Genomic DNA, 18,983 nt, shown 5'->3' on the forward strand with positions numbered 1-18,983 from the left:
AGTTAATTTGTTTTTATTTTTATTTCGTATTAGATTTATTTTATTTTTATTTTATTTCTTTTTAATTAATTAGTGTCCAAAAAACAAAGTGTCAATAGGTCCAAAAATAAAATGTCCAAGGTCTAAAAAAAAAATTTCAAATCAAAGTGTCAACTTTAAACATTCCTTTTTCAAAATTCACATAATTGTCCATCATTTCCATTAAACCAATTTTCCTTTTTTCATCAAACTCCTCACCTATAAATAGAGCCCTCATTCCACACAATTTCACACACCAAAAGTTCTCTTGAGTTGTCAAAGAACTTTTCTCTCTTCTCCCTTTTTAGCTTGTGTTGACAAGCTATTCTTTTCTTCTCCCTCTTTTTTCTGTCCCTTCGGAATAAGTCCCTTCGGAATTTTGTCCCTTCGGTAATTTTTGTCCCTTCGGTGGTACCTTTCTTTTATTTTCTTGCATTTTATTTATTTTTAGCATTTAGCATTTTATTTTATTTCTATGTAGCATTTTAATTATTGTTATTTATTTTCCAGCAATTAGAATGTATTTAGGTCCAATGTAAATATAAATGAGAAAAGTGTGCGTGTGTGTGTCTTTTATTTCTTTACCGCTTTATATATCAAAAAATGCAAAAAAATTAGATTAGGGATTTTGTGGTGATCCAACGTCACTACAAAAATCCACGCGCTTTTATTTTTATTGCTCCGTTAGTTAAATTTTCATTTAATATTCCAAAAACAACAAAAATATGCAAATAATCAAAAATCACAAAAATATTTTCATAAACAAACCTTGATCTTAAATCAAGTGACCGCCTTTTATTTTATTTTCTTAATCAAACTTTAACCAATTTAATCATATTTTGAGTTATTTTCTTTTAATATAAAAAATACAAACAAATACTCATTTGCCACTTGGCTTTTCATTTTAAAACCTTTTTCAAAACAAATAAAAAACACCAAACCAATCAAACGTCAATTTTTACCCCGAACTACGAGGTTTTGATCCCTCACGGGTACGTAGGCAGAGGACCATGTCCTTTCAAATCAATAAAAAATGTAGATAATTAGGTCTTTATTTTTTCACTTTAATTCCTTCTTTTCAAAAATAATAAGCAAGTTATAGCACATTAATTAAATAAAATCAAGAGGTTCTCGTAGAGTACTACGAATATTTAGGGTGCTAATACCTTCCCTAAATATAACCAACCCCCGAACCCTAAATCTCTCAATATGGGGTGTTTTGAACTTTTTTCACCTTTTTCTTAAAAAATAAAATGTTCAGTCGTGAAATAAATTAGTGAGTCAAAAGCTAATCAAATAGCCTTGATCTCCAAAAAATGACGCGACAGAAATGGCGACTTCACTGGGGACCCCCTAAGAGGGTTGAGCCTAACTTGGGTTTATTTAATTCTTTGTGCTATAACTTGCTTAAAACAAAAACAAAAAATAAAGGATGGAAGTACGTGTATATATGTTCTCCTTCTTCTTTCTTCTTTCTAACGTGAGTGGTGAGATAAGCTCTACACCCGAGCTTGAGAGAGTTTTAAGATAGGACGGTCGTATAATCATAGTTCCATGCCAAGAGTACTCTTCGGTATTGGCACATGTGATAACCCCACTCAACGGAGGGATCTTGGAAGTATATGTTGTCAACGTGAGTACTCATGTTTGGCATACTATTTTCAAGGGACCATTGAAGTTGAGGACCTTTAGTCACCTTTAACCCATCTTGGCCTTTTAGGACGTAGTGCGGTGGCTAATCGAGAGTACTCTTGAATTAGTTGATACGCGATACTACAACCAAACGAGACTTTCCGACGGATGTTAATTGGAATGGGAGTACTCCCGTCACCCGATAAATATTCAGAAGTGGTTAATGACTTTGGGAACTTAGTAGAACCCTTGTTACAAGTGCAATTTGAAACCATAGTCCTTACCAAATGGCGATGTTACCCTTAAGCTCCAACATTGTGGACTTAACCTCACCATGCATTCCATAAACATGCATACATGCATTCATTCATAAAAACTTTTTTCTCACAAATATCGAAGGACTTAGATAAGTTCTTGTAAACATCAAAGATATGGTCCTTATAAGAAGGAACACCAAGAAATACAACTTCAAAAATCTTAACCAAGCTTTAGCTTTTGTTAAGAACTTTTCCTTGGTTTCGTTCTTACTTTTGAAAAGGGAACCAATTGCAACATTTTCACAATTTTCAAATAAAACAATGTTCCTTATCAAGTTTACAATGACTTTGACAAGTCCTTCAAAAAATGTGTCTATTTTTGCATAAGCATAGCATGCATCATTTTGCATTCATAATTTCAAGTCCGAGTCTTACTCTGTGTCTTTTCTACTAAAGGTCAATCCATCTCAAAGGTGTCCCAACTGTCCTCGTCCAAAGTTAACTCGCACCTACAACATTCGTGCAAACAAAAAAGAGAACGTATTAGTTTGAACAAGAAATCCACGAGCATTCGTGAAGAGGTAACAACACTATTGACGTTCCTTCCGCTACTTTTTGTTCAATTAATGTTTGTTTGTTGCTTTTCGCTTTTCAAAAAAATCCTTTCGTCCCGCCCGAGATGAAAGTGATCTTGTGTAGGGCTTTTTGCTTTAAGTATTGGTCATCATTAATAAAAAGGTCGTTTTGATCCCGACTTTATTTTATTTTATGCTCTTTTCTGAAAAATGGTAATACAAAAAACCCAAAAAAAAATAATAATAATCATTCTCATATATCTGCATAATCATAGCTTGTACTTACTTGTCAAAATCAATAATCAAATCATGCATTAATAAACCCGTTGAACATAATAACTATGTACTCTCTCCCAACTTTGAGTTCTCTGTGACCGAAGATAAGGAAGAGGAGAAGAAAGAGACTCCCAGCAAGATCTCTCGCCCATTGGGGCATCTTAGCCGTCAAAGCTGCAAACAAAATATCAAAGAAGATTGTCCAAAAATTTGCTTTCATTTACAAAGACTGGCACGAGATGCTACCACTTGCACTTCATGAGTATTGTCCGGTAGTACACACTTCAACAGGGGCAACCCCTCCTTCCCTCAAGTATATAACATGAAGGTCGTGCTTCCTGTGGAGGTCGAAGTCCCGACAATAGGAGTTTTGCCGAAGTCCAAGCTTGTTTATGCATGACGACCTTGTACAACCATGTCAGAAGAGGTTGAAATAAACTTCCAACAAGAAGGTTCATCCTCGTGAATTTAAAGAAGGAGACTCGGTGCCTAAAAAGGTATTATCTTTCCAATCAGACTCTAGGGGCAAGCGGACGCCTAACTATGAAAGCTCAATGTGCAATGACTCTGGTGACTACAAATGGTGAAAAACTCATGTCGATGCAGTCAAGAAATACTCTGTCAAAAAAATAAAAGCTCGCTTAGTCGCAAACCTGAAAAGGCGGCTTAGGCAAAAATGAGCGTCTCGGTGGACTGAAAACCCGAAAGGGCGGTCCAGGCAAAAATTAGAGACATGAACAAAAAGATTATCCTGATAGATTGAACACCTGAAAGGGCGATCTATGCAAAAGTTAAGGATCAAAAGACAAAGTAACTGCATCCGGTCAGACACAGTCCACTTGGGGCATCCAGCTATCAAAAGACCTCCGATTCGAAGCATCTGCAGATCAAAGATTCGGAACAGGGGCATTCAAAGTTGTTAGGAAGAATAGCGGTTATTGTGTTCAATGTACCCTTCCCATTACATTTACCATTTTTCCAAAAAATTTCAAAAATCCGTGGATCCATGCCCTTGGCAGATCACCACTCAATTCATCAAAGTTTTAGCCTGTGCCCATTTATTTGGAACTCTCATTTATTCTATTTGCATAATTTCTTCTATTTTTGATGGCAATACTTAAAGCAAAAATTTTCAAAAATACAAAACTTGTTTTACATCTTTTGAAAAGTGTGCACAACAAACACACTCTCTTTGAACTCGTGAGTAGGTGAAGCGTACATCAACATTCGCCTCGAGAACGGTTACATTCCGGAAAAGAAACATGGCTAGGCACTATGGAAAGGACCTCTACTTTGAGCAAAATGCTGTCACAGTCAAAAAAAAATATATACGAAAAAAAGATACAAAAAAATCAAAGCTCGCTAAGTTGAAAACCTGAAAAGGCGGCTTAGGCAAAAAATGAGCGTCCTGGTGGACTGAAAACCCGAAAGGGCGGTCCAGGCAAAAATTAGGGGCACAAAAAAAAAAAAAGGAATATATTCCCGGTGGACTGAAAACCCGAAAGGGCGGTCCAGGCAAAAGTTAGGGATTTTTTTAAAAAAAATATAAAACAAAAAGCATGACTGCTGAAGCATACCAATGGAAGGACACTATGTGCCGGTTCACAGGTGGCGACTTCTTCCATACCTTTTATCAACAATGGGCTTTACCCCCAAGAGGCATCAGTTGCTACCCTGTGCCGGATCTTACACTGTCAACGGATTGATTTGTTCACAATAGTATCATCTCCAAGGAAGTTTGCCGAGTGTTTGTACTGTGATGTCAGTCCGTCTCCCATCTTACTTGTCTTGTCTCGTTTCATCGAGTCACATGTCATATACAGTCATGTAGTCATGCATTCACACAGCCATACATTCTCACATTCATATAATCATGCGTTCATCAATATTTTCACATATTCGTACGTTTATACGTACACATCATATGCACAACATCAATTCACACATAATTGCATCAGTCATCCAGAATCTCGATTCGGTCATGTCTCTTCGGTTCAGTCTTAACTTACCATTGTGTCAAGCCACAAGTTTCTACAAATAAGCCTCTTCCATTTACCTTCTTTTTTCAAAGTGTCATCCCCAGCGTGAAGCTGTGCTAGTCATGACACTAATCAAACTTCAATTTCAATTCCAAAAAGTGTCATCCCCAGCGGTAGCTGTGCAAGTGGTGTCACCAATCAATTTCAATTCTCAATAGTGTCATCCTTAGTGTGACTGACCAAATTGTCCTTTCATTCTTACCCTTGTTAAGCTATCTCATCGATAGTTAGGTAAAAGTATCATTTGTCTTTGTTAAGCTATCATTTCAACGATAGTTAGACAATGGTTTTTCTCTCATTCTTACCTTTTTTTAAGCTATCTCATCGATAGTTAGGTAAAAGTATCATTTGTCTTTGTTAAGCTATCATTTCAACGATAGTTAGACAATGGTTTTTCTCTCATTCTTACCTTTTTTAAGCTATCTCATCGATAGTTAGGTAAAAGTATCATTTGTCTTTGTTAAGCTATCATTTCAACGATAGTTAGACGATGGTTTTTCTTTCATTCTTACCTTTGTTAAGCTATCTCATCGATAGTTAGGTAAAAGTATCATTTGTCTTTGTTAAGCTATCATTTCAACGATAGTTAGACGATGGTTTTTCTTTCATTGTTACCTTTGTTAAGCTATCTCATCGATAGTTAGGTAAAAGTATCATTTGTCTTTGTTAAGCTATCATTTCAACGGTAGTTAGACGATGGTTTTTCTCTCATTCTTACCTTTGTTAAGCTATCTCATCGATAGTTAGGTAAAAATATCAATCGTCTCTGTAAGCTATCAATACGATAGTAGACAATCATTTTCCCCAGTGAAACTACATTCCCCTAGCGAAGTCGGACCCCTTTTCTTCAACGAATTCGGGTATCCCGTTGTTATTTCTCATTCGAGTCAAATCATCCTGCATTCATAAATTGCATCACATGCATCCATAGCATGTTAGGTCAAAAATTGTGTACTTTGTATTTAAGTCTCTTCGACTCGTCAAATCAAAGATTTCATCTTCAAATCTCCGGACGAAGAAACTTAAATAGGGGCATCTGTCATACCCCAATTTTTGACCTAACGCCCCACTGGCACATGTCACTTGACTCTGATCGATCTTTGATTATTCAGTAAAAAATTCAGCAGGGAGGTATTTTAAAATACTTCATTTTTTGATTCCGAGTCAGACCCTCTTTTCTCTTTTTATTTTCTTTCCATCTTTTATTAATTTTAATTTTAAGATAAGTTACTTTTTTTTTATATTTAATAATTTTTATTTTCCATCCTTTAATTTTATTTTTCTTTACATAATTTAGTTAATTTGTTTTTATTTTTATTTCGTATTAGATTTATTTTATTTTTATTTTATTTCTTTTTAATTAATTAGTGTCCAAAAAACAAAGTGTCAATAGGTCCAAAAATAAAATGTCCAAGGTCTAAAAAAAAAATTTCAAATCAAAGTGTCAACTTTAAACATTCCTTTTTCAAAATTCACATAATTGTCCATCATTTCCATTAAACCAATTTTCCTTTTTTCATCAAACTCCTCACCTATAAATAGAGCCCTCATTCCACACAATTTCACACACCAAAAGTTCTCTTGAGTTGTCAAAGAACTTTTCTCTCTTCTCCCTTTTTAGCTTGTGTTGACAAGCTATTCTTTTCTTCTCCCTCTTTTTTCTGTCCCTTCGGAATAAGTCCCTTCGGAATTTTGTCCCTTCGGTAATTTTTGTCCCTTCGGTGGTACCTTTCTTTTATTTTCTTGCATTTTATTTATTTTTAGCATTTAGCATTTTATTTTATTTCTATGTAGCATTTTAATTATTGTTATTTATTTTCCAGCAATTAGAATGTATTTAGGTCCAATGTAAATATAAATGAGAAAAGTGTGCGTGTGTGTGTCTTTTATTTCTTTACCGCTTTATATATCAAAAAATGCAAAAAAATTAGATTAGGGATTTTGTGGTGATCCAACGTCACTACAAAAATCCACGCGCTTTTATTTTTATTGCTCCGTTAGTTAAATTTTCATTTAATATTCCAAAAACAACAAAAATATGCAAATAATCAAAAATCACAAAAATATTTTCATAAACAAACCTTGATCTTAAATCAAGTGACCGCCTTTTATTTTATTTTCTTAATCAAACTTTAACCAATTTAATCATATTTTGAGTTATTTTCTTTTAATATAAAAAATACAAACAAATACTCATTTGCCACTTGGCTTTTCATTTTAAAACCTTTTTCAAAACAAATAAAAAACACCAAACCAATCAAACGTCAATTTTTACCCCGAACTACGAGGTTTTGATCCCTCACGGGTACGTAGGCAGAGGACCATGTCCTTTCAAATCAATAAAAAATGTAGATAATTAGGTCTTTATTTTTTCACTTTAATTCCTTCTTTTCAAAAATAATAAGCAAGTTATAGCACATTAATTAAATAAAATCAAGAGGTTCTCGTAGAGTACTACGAATATTTAGGGTGCTAATACCTTCCCTAAATATAACCAACCCCCGAACCCTAAATCTCTCAATATGGGGTGTTTTGAACTTTTTTCACCTTTTTCTTAAAAAATAAAATGTTCAGTCGTGAAATAAATTAGTGAGTCAAAAGCTAATCAAATAGCCTTGATCTCCAAAAAATGACGCGACATAGTGGACAACCATTCTTCAAGTAAATAAGCACGAAATGATTTGGAATTACCCCAAGGCACATGATGGGAGTTTTTTGCTTACCCGACGGTGGTGGCCCTCTTAGTGGGAATAAAGATTCCGAGTTACCAACTTCAAGATTTGTCAACACGACCACACACCTTTTGTAATAGTTAGCAACAATGTGTCCCATGTCCGGAAAAGTCAACCACTTATCAACAAGATGTGCACAACTTTTCGTATTTGCGGGAGGATGTAAGCCATTTAAAATGTAGTTATAACGAGCCTCACCCGCAAATACTTCAACATAATCATCTCTATGATCTTTCAACTCTTGAATAAGATGTGTACGAATCATGAAATGATTTTCTTCGGTCAATCTCATGATCTCGGCTTAGCCTGGAATCCACAATGTCCATCGCCTATAACATCCACCATTTTTTCAATAAATGGAAGCATGAAGCGTGGCATATAATCAATAGGCCTCTTAACCGGAATAGCCTTAGACTTTGTATACTGAGAAGGTGGTGGAAGTGGGGAGAGTGATGTTTTACCAAGATGAGCACCTTTTTTTCTTTTATATGATGAAGTTGTTGGTGATGGTGACGGTTGACTATCCGGATTTTGGGAATCAACAACCTCCCACGAAGAAGGGATTCGACTAGTCGATGTAATTTTTCCTTTAGACCTCGCAATGTCCACTTTTTTCTTGGCTCCCTTGGTTGGTACTTTTCGTGGTGGTGGAGACATCATGGTGGTTTCAGGAAATGCCAATTGCCGCAAAACCTCTTTGACTTCAAGCTTCATTTCATAAGGGAGTCTCTTGAGACGTTGAATACCGTTCCATTCTTCATCGATAGAAAAACCATGCTCATTACTTTCTTCCCCATACGTAACCTATGCCAATGACGGTGTATCTCATCCAATAAAATTGGTTTGTCTTCAAGGATTTTATAAGCAATTTCACATGCACATGGAAGCTCGTAAGAAGTCCTTTGAACACAACCACAAATTTCTTTGTCCATGCACAATGTTTCCCTACAATGTGACTCTTCCAAAACAATGTTGTCCAAAGCCCCTCTAGACACATGACCACCTAAGTCGGAGTACAAAGTGACATCTTTGAATTTATGTTTCAACACGGTAACGCTATGACCAAAGGTTGTTTGTATTGCAGTGAACTGAAGCACCAACATGTCATGTATTTTCTCCCAACAAGTACCCAAATCACCCGCACTATTGTCCAAATATTTCTTTACTAAAGCATGAGCCGATTCTACCCTGTTGGTGGTTCTGCAACCAAGATGCAACACACGGTATGTCCATGCCCTCACTATTTTCTCCTTCACTTCATTCAAGGTGGTCATGGCATACTTTAGGAAAGGTGGGAAATCACTACAAGCATCTTGGAACTCCACTAATGCATTTACATATAACTCTTGAGTGGGAGATTCAACCATAGCTTTCCATGCCCTCATGATCTTCTTGACACCATCACGATTACTCACCTCTTTTCCATCCTTTTTTCCCAAAGGATATTTACAATCTAAGATGCACCTTTGTTTAACATTTGCTTGCACATGAAAGTAACAATTCATTGCATAATTTTCTGGAAAAACAATTCCAACCGCTTTCATCAAAGACTCATCCGTGTCGGTAACAATCACCTTAGGCATATTCATCTTTGACGTAAGAAGTTTACGCAATATTTTTAAAACCCAAACAAAGTTTTCCTCTTTCTCATGTGTCAAAAATCCAAACCCAACCGAATATGTCAAATCGGTCGAAGTGACCCCAACTACCTCAAACATTGACATCTTGTACATGTTGGTTTTGTAGGTGGAGTCCATAACCAAAACCGTTGAAAAATTGTTAAACAACTTAACAAATGTTGGATGAGCCCAAAAGATATCTTCGATGGTAGTACTTTCACTTTGTGTTCTTGAGTAATAAGTATAGTTGTGCTCCTCCAACTTCGAGATTAGATATTGCAACGACTTCTTGTCACCTCTATTTGCCTTTCATATTTGTTGACGTTCATTGTACACTTGCTTCACATTTGTCATGCAATGTGGTATTTTGTTCTTCAAATGTATCAAAATATTTCTTGGAAGCATCTTGCTCTTGGTCAAGTCACGTACAATCTTCTTGTCGTCTTCCTTTAATCTACCGGCAATAATGTGTCCTTCTAAAGCCGGCTCCATCAAATGGTTGTGAACTCCATTAAGAATGTTCAATCCCCATTCCTTTGTTTGCTTACTTTGATATCCACTAATCATGAACAAGCACTCACATTTTCTTGAGCCCGTTGTCGCATGCTTCGGTTTTTTTCGGCACTTTGTGAGCACCACTCCTTTCACGCACTAGGCGCAACATTGGATTGATCAAGCTTGATCTTTGTGTAACAATTGTAAATCCCGCCTTATTTGTTTGATGACGTGCCCACTCAAGCAATTCTTCTCTATCTTTCCACTTAACATCGTCCGGAAAAAAACCTAGCCGTGTCAACTTCGTGGGCTTGAAGTGGGAGGACACCGCAGCCAACATATTTAGAAGCTTCAACATGGATGGAAGCTCCATCAATGTTTGGTTTGACTTCAATCTTAGGCGGTTTGACATCTCCGAAAATTTCGACAAAATTTAGTTTTATCTCTCCTAAAACATCTTCCTCGGCAAAAGCGTATTTTATCTCACCCTTATCAAATGTGTCAACATCAATTTTCTAATATAAAAAGACATGGTGAGTGAAAGTTAATTGATATGTTACCGGTGAATGAAAATATAATGTTACGGTGAATGAAAATATAATGATGGATAAGAAAAAGCAATGAACGGAATGGAGGTTGGGTTAGTTAGTTAAGTCGCGGTGAGGTGAGGTGAGATGAGATGAGAGAGAGTGTAACAAAAGAAAAGAAGCATATTCTCTTTCTTCCTTTCGAAAACGTCACTTTCATTCTTTGTCTTCTTTCTTTCTTGGTAATCTTCTTCGTCTTCTTTTTTCTTCATCTATCTCTGCAATCCAATCAACTATTTTTATTTTTATTTTTAAAATATATCTATTGATTGTTGTATGTGACTCACTCACTTACCAATCGTGTTGAATTATTATTATTAATTTCAGAAACGATAAAATCAATCAAAGTGAATATGGATCTATGTGGTGTTAATGTGAAGAACAATCTTTTGTACCCAACCAATTCATTTTCTTATGGAACAACAAGATCATCTTTTTACAACGCCGAGATCACTAACTGTAAACACTTTCAACGCCGCCGCATCCCATTTCTTGTTGTCACTGCTAACGCCGGCGGCAAGAAGAAGAAGAACAATAATCACGGCGGAGGAGGTATGTATGTATATTCTTCATTACTTGTTGTCACCGCATTTGCATTATTATACTTGTAGTAATTCTCTATAATTTATTTTATTATGCTTTCTTCACTTTAATCAATCACAATTTCGATTTTAATGCCTACACTACACTACAATTCAAAATATTTATCATTACAGGTAATGGTGACCAGTCTATTCCAGAAGGCAAAAATGATGGTGATAAATCAAATAACAACTCTGACAAGCGTGCTCATGTTAATCTGGATTGGCGTGAATTCAGAGCTAAACTATATAGAGATGAGCTGGTAATCAATTCATTGCTAAATACATGTACCTCTGTTTAAGTGGATCGAGTCAACTTCCTAAATTTTGAAACAATACTGTTTTAAAATTGGAATATCTTCCATTGTAGAAAAGATGGTAGAGTCTTATCATAGTTAGAGGTAGATTCAGACTAAAAAAAGCTATAGGAAGTCAATGGTATACATGATAGATAATTATGCATTGTTTGATTCATTTAGAAGACTCCACCTAGTGGGATAAAACATCTGTTTGTTTCAGCAGTATAATCATACTTGATAGTTGGAGATTCATCTCCTTTTGATGAACTTGTCTTTAATCTAAGATGCCTCCTTGGTTGAGGCTCACAACATGACTGTATCTGTCCCATTAAGGTGTTTATTGTCTAATGATTTTTATTGGTGACCAGGTTATAGAAAAATCAAGGGTTGATTTGTATCATTTTATTTATGCCTCGTTTGGTTTAAGAAAATATGTTTTATTTTCACTAATATTTACAAATACTACCTTGTTTGTACTTTTTTTTTTTTTTTTGGAAGGATTTATCCAGTAAATGGTGAAAATAGGAAATGAAAACATATTTGAAAATATGAAAAAAGGAAACTGTGACTTTTTTTCATAATTATTAGTGAAAATAGAAAAGGAAAACAAGAAACAATTGTCAAACTAAAATATCATTTTTCGCCTTTTGCATTCTATGTAGCTATACTTGATGTACTTTTAATTATTGATGTAGAAGCTACTATTGGTTATGATTGATCATATCTAAGAAGCAATACAGTAGTAACTTACTGGCTGTTAGGTTTCATTAACTGAGTTTTTCTTGACTTAATTAACAGAAAGAAATAGCAGATGCCGATACACACAAAGAAGGCGGGGCATTACACATTTCCAAACCTCTTGAAACAAAATGGGCTCATCCTATTCCTGTACCTGAGACTGGCTGTGTACTTGTGGCTACCGACAAGCTTGATGGTATTCGCACCTTTGAAAGAACTGTTATTCTCCTTCTAAGATCTGGAACTAGACACCCACAAGAAGGGCCTTTTGGAATTGTCATCAATCGTCCTCTTCACAAGAAGATTAAACAGATGAATCCTAAAAATCATGATTTAGTAACCACCTTCTCTGATTGTTCTCTGCATTTTGGTGGACCTCTTGAGGCAAGCATGTTTTTGCTAAAATCAGGAGAGAAGTTGAAGCTTCCAGGATTTGAAGAGGTAGTCCCTGGTCTATATTATGGAGCTCGAAACTGTTTAGATGATGCAGCAGGGCTTGTGAAGAAGGGGATTATCAAGCCTCATGATTTCAGTTTCTTTGTTGGTTATGCTGGATGGCAAATGGATCAGTTGCGAGATGAAATTGAGTCAGAGTATTGGTATGTGGCTGCATGTAGCTCAAGTTTGCTGTATAAGGCTTTGACAGATTCTTCTGAAGGTTTGTGGGAGGAGATTTTGCAACTTATGGGTACGCAGGATTGAGCCGGAAGCCAAAGCAATACCAGCAAGACCCATAGGTACTAATAATTCAGATCTAGAGACAAATTGATGCATGTAAAATGTTGGTGTTGTGAAGCAATGTGCAGTGAAAGTTTACTCGAATGTCAAATAATTAGGCAATTTAGTCTTCCGTCTTGCTTTTAGTTTTCTATCAATAGAGGAATCACAATTCTTGTAATTATGATTGACAGTAGTTGCATGTAAGTATGAGATTAGTTTTGCGCTAGTCATAGTTATATCCAATGCACAAACTGTTTGTGACAAACACAACAAAAGTTTGCAGCGTTCATGAATCAATGTTTTCTCAACCTATGAACAACGTGGAAAAATCCCTAGGGACAAGAAATGCACAAAGGCAATCAAGAAATTTCAGACGAAGTTAAATTTTAGCTCTTCTCTCTGAAATTATACTTTAATCTCGTATTTCATGAATGAACTTTTTAGTGGAGGTCAAAGATTATGAACAAGTCTCATCTTGACAATTTTATCTTCTTAACAACTTTCAATCCATAAGTAACTAAATTTAAGTAATCTATTATTGATTATAAGACTTATGAAGCTTCTAGCACCTATTCGTGGTGCCTGTGTTTGTAGTTCTTTTTTCTTTAAGTAAATGAAGATTGTTGGTTGACACTTGACACCACTTTGAGAGTTGTAGGTTACGGTAATCTCGTGAAGTTTTGTCCAACTATAATTTGGATGAATCCATAAACAGTTTTATGAGACAGACATGTCGGCCAAAGTAACTAGAGAAGTTCATATTAGCAGAAAGCTAAGTTGGCTCTTGGCACCAAATTAATATGCAATAGATATAATTGGAAAAATGGAAGTCGAGGGAAATGAAATTGATAAAGAAATGCCATTACAAGAAAGATAAACAATAGGTCATTTCAATCAAGTGTTTTTAACCAATCAAACTCAACTCATTTCTTTAATCAAATACAAAGAGAAGCATAATTATAAACTTGTCGACTGGCACAAGAACTTGTCACTCTAACTAGAAAATGAGCATCTATATTCGCTTGCTTCCTAACAAAGTTAACCACAGAACTACAATTTAAAGCTAGAATATGCCTAATATTAGCAACAAAGATGCTAAACTCAGAGACCCCTTCACTAACTGCATAAATAGCATCACATAAAATTCAAGAATCAGTAAAGAAAGTCATACTATGAGTTCCCAATTCCCATGTCTTGCACCTATGGCATAGCATTCTGCAATGCAGCAGCCTCAGCTTTAGGGACTCGCAATTCGGGACGGCTCCAACCTGCGAGCACCTTTACAAACTGACTGGCTCTATTTAGAAGGAAGCACCCGTAACCCACCAACCCCTCGTTACGGAAAAAATTAGCATCCACCGCACAATGAAACTCAGCATGCACTCTACTATGTCTGCCAGAAAATCTGCTACAGCCTTCCATATTATTTCCTGCATAATTCTGCACCGATTGCCATTCTGTCAGCATGGTTTGCAACATGCTCATTATCTGAGTTGGATTTACTTGTTTCTGATTCCAAGTACAATCATTCAGTTCCTCCGTATACTCCAAACCAACATCAACACATGGCTAACAATCTCATCCTGCTCACGGCCACACACATCTAGCAAAACTTCTCCAACCGAATCAAACTGTTGCAGACGGGCCTGAATAATTTGTGACAAACCTGCATTATTCGAACAATCTATACTGTTCGTGCATTGAAAAAATACATGCCGATCATTCTCTATACCAGCCCATCACATCACTCGCAATTGCTCGAACATGGAACATGACGCTCCTGTAATCTCTCTCTTCAGTAAACACCTTTTCTACAAATCCGCCACATCCAATTACGAACTTTAGGAGGCACGCGAGCTATTCATAAACAATTCCAGTCCCTTGCACATAACGCCTCTCCTCATCAACTCTTGCATAGCATATTTGTACCCTGACCTTGTTGTGTACCTACCATGCGCCTCTTTATTCAACATCACCATATCATTTTGTTCCTCCAACATTAATGGAATGGATAAAATAGCATCAACCAGACTACGTATGAATAAAATCTTAATATACTAGTACTAAATAGTTTTGCATATGTACAAAACAAATCTTATCCAATGAATTAAATCTAAAAATCTATTGTTTAAAAGCCAAAAATAATAAAATAAAAAATGAAATACAAAATTACAATGGCCTTTAAACATCAGTTTAAGGATGATTGAACATTGTGATTATATGAAGTATGGGAGAATAAGAGGAAAATTTGACTTACTTGAAATTACAAAGCCTATGAAACTACTCCATCCGTTCAAATGAGGGTCACTTTAGCTAAAAATAATTGTTTCAAAATGAATGTCATTTTACATTTTCAATACAACTTTAATTTTTTCTTCCAACTTTACCCTCATTAAATACTCTAACTTTTCTCTCACGCAATTTTCAATGCAACTTTAAGTTTGTCTTTTTCTTATAAAGTAAGGGTAGTTTAGTAAAAGTGTTGTGTCTAATGATTAATTCATTTCATTCCTTAATTTGTGTGCAATTGGCTAAAACGACACTTGATAAGTAAGGAAGTTAGAAAAAAAAATTATCAAAAGGAAGTTGTAAATTGTTTCATATTATTAAAAATATTTTCGATGAAATAAAAGAAAAAAATCACATGCATATAATATAGCACTAACGGTTGTATTTGTCTTCCTTAAGTACGTCACATTTCTTCCTCTATTTCCATCATCTCTCTAATCCTGGACCTTTTACTTGCGTCATAAGGTGCATGTCGGTTCGTTTTTTTTTTAAACATTTTTTTGAATAATTTAGGAGAGATTAAATTCATAACAGTTATGAAGTAATAATCTCCAAGCAAATGGTGAAATTTTTAAATGAACCAAACCATTCCAAATTTTTCAATTGAAAGGGATTAGTTATATAATTATAAATATAAATGATAGAAATAGAAATGTTGAAAGTGATTTTGGGAGAAAGAAAAAATTTGATTTCTCATCAAAGATGTGGTACTATTTTGTTCAATATGTGGTTGTGATTCCTGCTCTCACTCATCAATAACTGAAAGTAAAGTGTGATTCACACCAGATTAATTAAACAATGTTTTTTTAATCATTTGAATGTCTTTTTTATCGTAAAAAATTCATTTAAATCAAAATTCTCTAAAAATATATTTTTAATTCAATTAATCAAAACAAATTAAAAATATATATTTTGATATCCTTAGAAAAATGATATTCTAGACAAAAGGTATGCCTTTGTTTGTTTGCATGTGAGAACAATGTGTCAATGTATGCATTCACATGTGCAATATGTATGTAGTTTTGCAATGAATACTGAATAGTGTACGATAATGTTATTTATAGTGTGTGGTACGAGTTTCATAAGTTATTTATTGCGAAGAGAAATGCCAAGGTCAATTTTTATTTGAGTTTTTCTACTTGCACCCTAGTTAATCATGGTTGCACCCCAAAATGACAAGATTACCCTTTCATAAAATTTAATCTAAAACTAAGTTGAAGTAGGTCATATAAACTAAGTTTAAGTGTATATACTTAATCTCAGTTTAAGTAGGTTCATGTAAACTGAATTTAAGTAGGTCATGTAAACTAAATTTAAGCAAGTGTACAAACTTAAACTCACTTTAAGTAGGTTCATGTAAACTAAGTTTAAGTAGGTCATGTAAACTTAGTTTAAGTAGATCATGCAAACTTAGTTTAATTGTACATCTAAAAGTTCAATCTTATTCAATGATTATACGTCATCTCAGTTTAAGTATGCACATGTAAACTCAGTTTAAGTAGGTTCATGTAAACTTAATTTAAGTAGGTTCATGTAAACTCAGTTTATGTAAGTTAGGTGATGTACACTCAATTTAAATTTAAGTAGGTCATGTAAACTCAGTTTAAGTAGGTTCATGTAAACTCAGTTTAAGTAGGTTCATGTAAATTTAATTTAAGTAGATTCATGTAAACTCAGTTTATGTAAGTTAGGTGATGTACACTCAATTTAAATTTAAGTAGGTCATGTAAACTCAGTTTAAGTAGGTTCATGTAAACTCAGTTTAAGTATGTTCATGTAAACTCAGTTTAAGTAGGTTCATGTTAACTCAGTTTAAGTAGGTTCATGTAAACTTAGTTTAAGTAGGTTCATGTAAACTCAATTTAAGTTAACCTTGCCGATGTAAATTAAAACCGTAATCGTACAGTGCATCAGTGCAGTTGAAGGAAAAAAATTGAAACTAGCAAATAGAAGAATAAATTCACTTACTTATATCCAATTGAGTATGGATGAAAAATATTTTGATTCACTCTTTAATTTTCATGGAGATTGATATTGAACATCAAATTGTTTGATCGATTGTGGGGTGAAACTCACAATGAATAAAATTAGGGTTTTAAGAAAATTTATATAAAAGGGCAATTTTGATATTATAAAAAACTTTTAAGAAAATTTGGGTGTAACCAGAAAAACATGGGGTGTGAATAGAAAAACTCTTTTTATTTTTGTGAGGGGGTATTATATTCAACAATTTTTTATTGGGTATGACTTTTTATAATCATGTTTTCATCGTGAGGTCATTTTGTAAGGGACTAAGTGAGGCAGTTGTTCATTAAAGAAAGGGGCGATGTGACTGTTATTGGAGGAATTAACAACAACAAATGGAGATCAATTTGGATGAAGTTGGATGTATCACCTCATTTTCTCTTGTGTTTATTTATGTATGTTGGTAGGATGAAAATGGGTCAGGGTCAGGCTCAGGCTTTATGATTAGAGGTGAGAATAAGGGGGTCTATTGAATTGATATTTTAAAGGATTTTAATAGATTTTTTTTTATGAAAAGAATATCTTTATGTATCGAATCAAGATTTTTATGGAATCTAAATAAATCTTGTGATATTCAATCAAGACAATTAAGATTTTTTTTTTCAAGACATCAAAATCCGTTGGTATTCAATTAAGATTTTTAAGAACTTATAAAATGTCTCGTGGTATTGAAAATTAGACGGATTTTACTGGATTCATTTGTGTAATGGATTGTGTGAGACTTTTTAGTTAAAATACACTCATCCAACAATCTCACACAAACTCTTAAGATTTTGTAATACTCTTCCAAATTTATTTTTTATAAAAAAGTTGAGTTTGATCTTTTTATTAAACAAGTTGAGCCAATTAAACTTTAAATAGACTAAGTTGTAGGTCTCTAATGGATGGTATGGCATATCCCCACACATATATGTTGTGTTAGTGGCGTAGCGAGGATTCTAGTTTAAGGAGTGACAATTTTTTAAGGATAAAACTTAATTGTACTTTTAAATTGGGGCAGGGGATAACAACTTAAATTCTTGTCTCTTATTTAACCACATCTTAATTTGTTATCCCAAGTTCTTAGAAAAAAATTGTTATCCCATGTATAAATTGTTTAAAATATTAAAATAATATCATCCAGAAACATCGTGCTACATAAAAAGTTGTTAAATACCTTAAAAGTTTATCATGTGATTTTCTATCTTATATTGTCTTGCAAATCTTGCCTCATTTAAACGGATGACTCAATCCATTTATTAAGTATTGTTTGTTCTTTCTTTCCGGTGAGTAAGAATATTTATAATTTAGGTTTAATAGCAATTTTAGCCCCCTAACTTTTTAAAAGTTGCTATTTTGGTCTACTAAGAAAAAACTATAAAACTGCGCCCTAAGTTTTGCACTTGTAGCAGTTTTGGCCCCCAAGACCAATTTTGACTCGATCTACGCTGACATGGGACCCTAAGTGAGGTGCCACGTGTTATTTTTTTTGGCCTTGGGGGACCAAAACTGCTACAGTTGCAAAACTTAGGAGGCGGTTTTGTATATTTTTTTTCTTAGGGGGCCAAAATCGCAACTTCATGAAAGTTAGGGGACGAAAACTCCTATTAAGCCTATAATTTATCTCTATAGAGAAAAACTATGGACATTTTCTTTATAGCATTCTCTCTAACACCCACTTTCCTATCGAGTCAAACTCATGTGAGTCTCACCACTTTATGTAAGATTCATTTTCAATGTATGATTCTCATATAGTTTTCACCTAATAAAAAAAAATAGTGTTAGATAGAGTGTTTGAAAGAGTGTTAAAACACTTTTATCTATGGTTCTTTACGAATAAAAATGTCCCCAAAACCTTATTATTAATTTCAAAAAAGATGGGACAATTTATTTTTATTTTTAAGAATGGGACAAATATTATTAGTGGGGACCATACTAATTATTAAATACTACGAATATAGTATAGTATAATGTTTACGGGAAAAAAAGGAGTTGGTGTGTAACCCAAAAAAAAAGAGGAGTGTTGTTATTGGACTGACATAGATTAAACAGTGCCACGGTAGTACCAAATAGGAGTATGTTTTTCTCTTGGCATCGCAGCCATAGAGATTAGAGAAGATCA

General features: G+C 34.4%; 1 protein-coding gene across 1 annotated transcript; it reads left to right on the plus strand.

The window, feature by feature from the left end:
* The first annotated feature begins 10,253 nt into the window (after window positions 1-10,253).
* Window positions 10,254-12,927, plus strand: LOC11416264 (UPF0301 protein MAB_4928c). Its single transcript, XM_003597951.4, is given in 5 exon segments — window positions 10,254-10,412; window positions 10,558-10,782; window positions 10,947-11,074; window positions 11,909-12,533; window positions 12,536-12,927. Coding segments are annotated over 4 exon segments (1,002 nt in total). The 5' UTR covers window positions 10,254-10,412; window positions 10,558-10,583; the 3' UTR covers window positions 12,586-12,927.
* Window positions 12,928-18,983: the final 6,056 nt, after the last annotated feature.

This window comes from Medicago truncatula, chromosome 3, assembly GCF_003473485.1.
Source record: "Medicago truncatula cultivar Jemalong A17 chromosome 3, MtrunA17r5.0-ANR, whole genome shotgun sequence".
Classification (NCBI taxonomy): Eukaryota; Viridiplantae; Streptophyta; class Magnoliopsida; order Fabales; family Fabaceae; genus Medicago; species Medicago truncatula.